We start from the raw sequence: 8,524 nt of genomic DNA, 5'->3' as shown, positions 1-8,524 counted from the left end.
TTCCCCCTGGCGTTGATACTGGTGTTCATTCTGAATAGTTGACCTTGTTCACTTAATGGTAAAATTAGCTGGTTAGGTGTGTTGGAGATCAGTAATTCACTTGAAAGATATTTAATTAGTTAAATGGTTTAATTAGGGTTAGGGGAGACAAAACTAATCGTGACTAGTTAACTAATCGAATACATAATCAACTGATTTGTCGACTACGAAAATAGTCATTAGTTGCAGCCCTAATAATAGCACTTTAAACTGCCTAATTTAATAAATTGGACAGATTTACTCCAATGACTCGCTCATGCTCAGTATACCGAAGCTTAAGGACTGTCTTGGATATTGAGGTTTATTGTATTATTCTTTCTATTGTTTTCCTTTTGGTGTATTTGACCTCCCTGCCCAGGGACTACAGATGAAAAAAATGAGAAAAATCTGGCATTTTTAGATGGATGCAAAAGCTAAAGGGGTTCATTATGGTGCTTTGTCCCCTTTTAAATAAATTAATAAATAATGTAAAATAGTAGAAATGAGATAAAAATGAAAACTACAAAAAGGTACAGAATAAAAACCTACTGAACAATATTATTATTAATAATAATAATGTTAATAAAGTTAAAAGAGTACATATAATGTATAAAATCTAGTCAAATACAAAGTGCTAAACAAGTTTCTTGAAAGTCAAAGCTAGTTTAAAGCTAAAGAAAAAAAAGTGACCAAACTGCCACTAACTACATTGCATTTTGGAGGGAAATGCAAACATCTAAATACACAACACAACAAGCTGCTTCAGCTAAACTGAAACTGCTGCTGCTTCAGTCATTATTCACAGTTATTATTCTATCAGCTAGTTCCCGATTAAAATTTAATTTTTTACTATTTTCATTCAGTAAAGTTGTTGTACCGCTGAGTTCAAACTAAACTTCCTCCTTAGTTAAGACTCTTACTATTTGATCTTTGTTGTTCCATGGTTTAGTAATCAGAAGCATACACACTCACTAACACAAACATATAGTCCTTAAATCTGTGAGCTCAGTTTCAGGACGTGCGCACGTAACAGAAAACATCTTGTTAAACATCCTCTCTGCCGTCTAATCCTCACTGATCTCATGATTCAAAGCTCGCCGGCTGTTTGTGAATCAGCAGTCTGGAGTCTGACAGGAGACTGTTTTCACGGGAGCTGATTCATCTGTCTTTCGTGAGATTAAAGCCGAGATTAAAGCCACACCGTGGAAAGATTTTTATGTAACGCAGCAGCTGTTTTATCAGAGTGAGGCTGACGCAGAGAAAAGGGTTTCTTCCACTTTAATAAGATGCTGCTAACTGAAGCTTCAGTCGGTGATGTTCCCACCAGAGACTGATTTAGCGGCAAATGTTTCATTTAATATTATTATTTTAACCTTTGTTTAACCAAGAAAAGACTCATTGAGATCAAAACTCTCCTTTATATGAGTATTTCAGCCAAGACAGGCTGCAGACATAGAAAACTATTTACAATGACAATAAATAAAAAACATAATCGGGTCATTAAAATGTCAAATTTATGATTAAAAGTATTAAAGTGTACCCTAATATTGTACAAATCAAATGTAGAAACATGTAGGCCTACTCATGCTGACTAACTTATGTCACCTGCCTGTTGCTGTAACATCACTAATGTGAATAGTGAAATCTAACCTCTAACGTCGCTGAACAAAAATGCCAAACTGCTTTTTAGAACTCTGTCTCCTAAAATCTGTGTTTATCTACCAGATCATATCATATCTCAAGCATATGGCTCTTTTAAATAAGGCGGGGCACATTTAGGAGGTAACAGCTGTTATTTCAAAGTGTTAGATACATATTTAACCAACACGTAATATATATTCAGATCAGTCTCGGTATATCGATCAGGATTGGGTCAAAAATCATTAAGACATCTCTAACATTTACCAGTGATGAGACTTCTTGAGCTGAGGCTGGTCAGATTGATTATCGGCCCACAATGATCATAATCTTAAGGTTGGCGAACTGTTTTACTCTATGGACTAAAAACACAGGTTGGATGTTTGTATTTACACAAACAACAGATGAATTTCTGTGATACGTTTAGATTTTTCAAAAAGGTTAAACTGCACTTCCTCCATGACTGTATATCACATCCTCCTCTGTCCTCTCCACCGGCCGCACCCCCAGCACATGGTCCACACCCACAGACAGAGGATTCAGCTCTCAACCCCGGCTTACTGTTATAAATCATTTACAACAAAACCAAACGTTGTGTGTTGCTGTTTAAAGTCAGAAGGAGGGTGTGTTCCTGTGACTTAAAATAAACGGTGGAGAGATCGATATGGAGAAAGAAAATACAGCCACGAGAAACACTGCAGTCACAGAGGAACAACAGGGTGTGTGTGTGTGTGTGTGCGTGTGTGTGTGTTTGTGTGGTTTGTGTGTCCCGGGGGTCTTCCAGCCCAGCCCCAGTATGAATAATATATCACAGGGGAGGAAGATGTGTTGGAGGATCTTCTGTTCCTGGTTGTTAATCTTTCCTTTTCTCTCTCTCTCTCTCTCTCTGTATCATGTTTCTGAACAAGAAGCAGCAAAAGGTACAAAAATAAATAAATAAATAAATAAAATCAAACTCAGTCGCGTGTTGAGGTCGTAGCAGCAGCATGAATCCTGCGTGCACCGCCGAGAGTGATGCAAAAGATTTAATTCAATTATGCTGAAAAAATTAAGCAGTTAGAACACAGAGAATTATCTACTAAGAATTAACCGTTAATATAAAATGAAATCAGAGCACTGCAGCCCGATTTAAAGGGTCAAGATCAAATATAGAAACTCTGCAGTCTAATTTGTTGTCAAAAGGCTTTTAAAAGAGATCGACTGAAAGCAATCAAGTATGTTTAAAGATAATTTCCACTGAAAAGATGATATATACCCACTTTATAAAATCTTATTTTTGTGTCCACGAGACTTTAATAAGACGCTGCAGATTCTACAAATGTTTCTTAATTGAAGCTTCAGTCGGTGATGTTCCCACCTGAGACTGATTTAGTGGCAAATGTTTCATTTAATATTATTATTTTAACCTTTGTTTAACCAGGAAAAGACTCATTGAGATCAAAACTCTCCTTTATATGAGTATTTCCGCCAAGACAGGCTGCAGACATAGAAAACTATTTACAATGACAATAAATAAAAATAATAACAGGGTCATAAAATGTCAAACTTATGATTAAAAGTGTTAAAGTGTAATATTGTACAAATCAAATGTAGAAACTTGTAGGCCTACTCATGCTGACTAACTTATGTCACCTGCCCTGTTGCTGTAACATCACTAATGTGAATAGTGAAATCTAACCTCTAACGGCGCTGAACAAAAATGCCAAACTACTTTTTAGAACTCTGTCTCCTCTCCACAGTTTAAGTTTGATTTACACACTAAATCTCTTTAAACAGTGTGTCCTCTTCCTGTACAGCCATAAAACCCATGTCAGAGAAGATATGAGTCAACAAAAGTATTGATATACTCATCTGATATACTCAGATTTATGAGCAATGCTACGGTAGAAAATTGATTTTGCCTATATGCATGGTGATAATTATACTTATATATATATATATCTCTACTGTGTACTCCATTCAGCTAATTTGCTATTATATTGTTCACTCTATCACACCAGTGTTTATGTGGAATTGTTTTGCCTCGTCTCCGCTCATTCACGTGTGAATCTCAATTTCAAGGTTGAGAAATTCTGCTCTGTAGACAACACAAATATGCCGCTGTCTTAAATGTTTATGTATCCCTTCGCTCTGGGCCAGATGCTCTAAGCCGCCCAGTGTGGAAGACAGACCTGCAAGAGAGAAGCTGTTTTTCAGCAGAGCCCAATCATCGCTTTGATCCTGAGAAAAGAACTTGCATATTGAAATTAAACAGAGTGGAGGAGGTAGAGTCGACTATCTCGAGTACAGACTTCAGTGGACCTTTAGACGCTGTATGATACAGCAAGAAAACTAATGAGAGATTAAATGGGGAAGTGTCAGAGTAAAGCAAAGACTGAGTGGGAAACGGCTCCTAAAATCCTTTCGCCAGTCGTGAAATTCATGACTGAAAAAGATGAAGCATCAATGAGACAATTTGATAAGTGGGTTGAAATGGGGTTTCCGGCAAATGGAAGCTTTAGTCTGAGAACATTGGACCAGTTCAAGACCATGTTGGAGAGAAAGGAAAGGAGAGATGCAGAAGAGCACGCAGGCTTGTCCAAAAAACAGCAGAGGAATAACCTTCCATTCAAAGCAGACTGGAACGCATATAGTGCTTGGAGAGTGGAGGCCGAACTGAGGGAAAGGAAAAGACTCAGAGGAGAAAGACGCAATAGAGAAAAACTGGATAAGAAGGAGAGAAATAAAAAGAAAGACATTAGATCACCAGAACAAACTAACACACTTTATCCTCCTTTGCCCGAGGCATGCAAATCACAGAGTCTGTTCTGGCTGGATCCCGACCTGGCCTCCGCTCCGCCTCCTCCTTATGCTCCAGATCCAGTCCGGGTACCAGTCCAGGATTTAATCCAAGCTCCAGAGCCGAAAGAAGATAAAGTCCTTGCTGCTGCCGAGCCTGCTGCCTTAGGGCAGGAGCCGTCCCGTGAGAGCGCTGACCAGGGCCCAGACCCCGCTGTGAGACCCGCGTCTTCCATGAACTCGTACAGAAGAAGCCCTCCGCCGTCAGAACGAGATCAATACGAACTGAGACAAGGTAAAGCCGATATCCTAAAGAATGAAAGCGCAGAGACTGCAGGGACGGGAGGGCCGACGCTGGATTTCCGACCGTGGTCGGAAGAGGACATTGATGAAGCAATGGCTTACGTGACCAGCCCGACTGAAGACTTGGAGAGCTTCACAAAGCAGCTGGAGCAGTTTGCTAAAGAATACAGGCCCACAATGACTGAGCTGAGGCGACTGATGAGCAAAGTGCTCAAACACGACTTTCACAAAGTATCGGCATACTTCACTCCAGATATACAAGGCTGCAGACTGAAGCACGCCGAGTACAGCAATGGCGACAATGCCCAGTACAGACTGGCTATCACCGGCCTCGTTATTGCCTGCCAATCTGCTTTCCCAGTCCAAGTAAATCTATCCAACATCACCACTTTGGCGCAGGGCTCAACAGAAACCTGTAGGGCTTTCCTAGCACGCCTGACTGAAGTCTTTGATCTCTATAGCGGTCTAAAACGAGGACAGATGGGGGTAACTCCGATGCTCCCTTATGAAGTGTATCTGAAAGAATATTTTCTGGGCCGGATAAAGCTAGACATCGCTGCTGAAGTGAAGAGAAGTTGTATTTCATGGAAAACAGAGTCACTTCAAAGGATACTGGAACACGCTATACATGCAGAAGATCAATTAGAGGCTAGAGAACAAAGAAAGAAAATCCGTCAGCAGAAGAAACTGGAGAACGCACTACTGACAACGCATAGATCCCTCACAGGCCAAAGACACGAGCCTCAGCGGGGACGAGGTGGACAGCGAGGCCATTACGATCCATGTGTTTGCCACTGCTGTGGGAAAACTGGACATTGGCGGGTGGATTGTCCGAAGTGGAAAGGGAGCATATTCAAAGGCGGACTAAGAGCGGGGAGAGGAGGCGGGACGGACCAGCCTGTCACACACACACCAATGGGTGAGTCTCCAGCTACAATATGACAAAATAATGAATGCTATAACACACATTAAAGCTTAAAGTGACATTAGTAAACCTGATCATGTGATATTTGTAATGTACACAGACGAAAATTATGCATGTAGAAAGCTGCCAGAGGCCACTGTGTACTTATATTGAGCTTTTTTGCTATTATAGTGTTCACTGTACCAAGTCAGTGTTTATGTTGGAGTGAATAGCTGTGGAATTGTTCTGCCTCGTCTCTGCTCGTTCACGTGTAAATCTGAGTTTAAAGGCTGAGAAAGGCTGTAGACAACACAAATATGCCGCCGTCTTAAATGTTTATTCTCTTGTCTGGATCTAAAGCTCTAATCCTTTTTTTTTTTAACACTCCTTTGTTCATTTCTCATTTTAATCAATTCAAAGTCATAATATATTTCATCATACTGTGTCACAGTTAAACGTGACTTTGGTTGTTTCCCATGTGTTCCCCCCTTTCCTGCGATCTCTTTGTATGTGTTTCTGCAGGTGGCACCTGGCTCTCCTCCACACCTGATCCAAATCACCTCTGCTCTTGAAATACTCCCGGTCTCCTGTCACTCATCTGCAGATTGTTTTTGCCTCCTCGTGGTAACGTACTCTCAGCCCAGAAACCTAGCTTTGGTGTTGTAGTCAAGACCGCACAAACCAAGTCAAGGCCAATACCAGAGTTTATCGAGACCGAGACAAGACCAAAACTTTTAAGGGCTGAGACCGAGTCGAGACCAAGACCGAGGGAGGGCAAGACCGAGTCGAGACCAAGACCAGTTCCCCACGTTACATGACACAACATAAAGTGTGGAAATCAACTAAAGCATCTTTATTCAACACTCCTTTTCCATGATGACCATCACCTTCACACTAGAGCTGTGGTGGATCAACTATTATGCATGAGTTAAATTAAGTAAAATCTTTTTCTGTCCATTTTCCTCAGTAAAATAGATATCTTAATAGAAAAGTTAAGTGCTAATTAATTTGTGATTCAAATCAAACATTAATTAAACAGTTGGAGTGCGTGTGAAGGGGGGGGGCAGTTGTTAACGGGAACACCACATTTTTAATCAGGGTTACTGGTTGCATTTGAAGCAATAAGTTTTACATCCAATCAAAGTTAGGATGTTAAAAAATAAATCAGACAATGCAAAAGCAATTTATTGATATTCCAAAAGTTATAGTCTTGACTGGTCTTGAAATAAAGTCCCGAGTCCTCAATGTTCGACACCGAGACAAGACCGAGTACAAATGCGGTCGAGTCCGAAACGAGACCATAAAAAAGTGGTTTTAAGACCGGTCTCGAGTACTACAACACTGCTAGTTGTTGATGTTTTGTACTCTCTTTTGTTCTTTGTTGATTCGCTGTTTGCTTATATGAACTTTTGTTTTCTTTGCTTCAGAGCCTCGTCTCCAGTGCCTCCCTGTGCTGTACTCCTCAAACCACTACCAGCCCACTACGCCTCTTCAGCCTGCCTGCGATCGTCGGCCTCGATCCCTCCTCCACTACCCCGGCTTCTTTTTGTGTTGTTCATTAAAATACCGTTTTACTTTGCAACGAGTCGGGTCCACTTCACTCACTAAAAATATATTCTATAACCGTTAATATTTTTTTTTAAGTATGATTTTAGTAAAAGTTTTAATTGTTAGGAATTTGATACCAAAACAACACTTATTATTTAAATTTAACATTATTTTTAATGGATAAATAATTTCAATTATATAAAAATGTTTAGCCTCAAAAATCTATATCTTTTTCTTCTTTTACTTAAAGCGCTTTCCTGTTTATTTTGTTGTAATATTTTCTATTTTCATTTGATATTTAGATGAATATGTTTACATTAAATAGGATGCAGGAAGTCTTAACAGACATGAGGACTCAAAATTTGATAGTTTTGAAAATTTGATTACTTTCTAATTGAATCCTTCCCTACAAGGCTTTTACATGTATTGATTAATTAAATAATATATATATTACGACGTGTAAAACATGGTTGAGACACTTTATGAACACACCTTTAAATAATTACTAGCATTCTATCCATTCCTGTGCAGCAGTTTATCTCTACATTACATTAGATTACATTAGCACTCTTCACTTTCCAGCTTGGATTCCCATCGGAACCAAAACAAACCATTAGTGGGTGGAGGCCGTGTTTTTTTTTCCCTGTGTAATTATGGGTAATATTACTGCACAGTATTTCCTCACAGACTACTGACGCTATCAGCTGCACATATTCTGCAGAACAATTTCAATCACCTGATGCGTTCAGTGATGATTAATGTTCCAAGTCGCTCTATCGGAGCTGATAAACGCTTCACTCTGTGTTTTCTCCAGAAACTGACTGAGATGATAAAAAGAACTAATACAGACAGAGAGAGAGAGAGAGAGAGACGAGGTGAAACCGAAGGACGTTCTCTCATTAAGACTGATTATTTTGTGAGAGAAATGCGTAAAATCTAAACTCTCGTGGTGTTTTTAGCGCTGTGTGAGTCATTTTTTTACATTTCATTTGAGGTAATATTTTTTCCACTGATATCTCAAAATTGCTTATTAAAGCAGTTTGACATAAATAGGATTTTACATAGATCTGAATTAATTTTGCCAACAAAAACTTAGATTAAAAATGTTTGAAGAGAGCTAAAGTCTCAAAATGTTTGTCACCGATTAAAAATAAAAGATGAATGTGACAAATTAACTACTTAACTGTGTCACAGACTGGCTCAGGTAATGTGAAAGAGTTTAATTTAACAAACTAAAGTTAACAAAAATTAAGACCGAGGTGTGCAAAGCAGCAATGGCAGTAATGCATGGATGTGTGGCATTTGTGCTGTGTAGGCATTTCTGTGCAAAAAAAG

General features: G+C 39.2%; 1 protein-coding gene across 1 annotated transcript; it reads left to right on the top strand.

The window, feature by feature from the left end:
• The first annotated feature begins 3,921 nt into the window (after positions 1–3,921).
• Positions 3,922–7,336, top strand: LOC119887767. The gene is made up of 3 exons (XM_038698399.1): positions 3,922–5,656; positions 6,164–6,265; positions 7,069–7,336. The coding sequence occupies exons 1-2, from the start codon at positions 4,003–4,005 to the stop codon at positions 6,211–6,213; spliced, it is 1,704 nt and encodes a 567-aa protein (XP_038554327.1). The 5' UTR covers positions 3,922–4,002; the 3' UTR covers positions 6,214–6,265; positions 7,069–7,336.
• Positions 7,337–8,524: the final 1,188 nt, after the last annotated feature.

This window comes from Micropterus salmoides, unplaced genomic scaffold, assembly GCF_014851395.1.
Source record: "Micropterus salmoides isolate LMB-PRFRI ecotype aquatic unplaced genomic scaffold, ASM1485139v1 Ms_hic_scaffold_432, whole genome shotgun sequence".
Taxonomy (NCBI): Eukaryota; Metazoa; Chordata; class Actinopteri; order Centrarchiformes; family Centrarchidae; genus Micropterus; species Micropterus salmoides.
The sequence above is the reverse complement of the archived record's forward strand: the minus strand, read 5'-3'. Positions and strand labels throughout refer to the sequence as shown.

Excerpts from the sequence above, each read along its gene's own strand:
- LOC119887767 (XM_038698399.1), top strand. The coding sequence starts at position 4,003 with ATGGGGAAGTGTCAGAGTAAAGCAAAGACTGAGTGGGAAACGGCTCCT. Across the intron at positions 5,657-6,163 it reads TGTCACACACACACCAATGG|GTGGCACCTGGCTCTCCTCC; the intron begins GTGAGTCTCCAG and ends GTGTTTCTGCAG.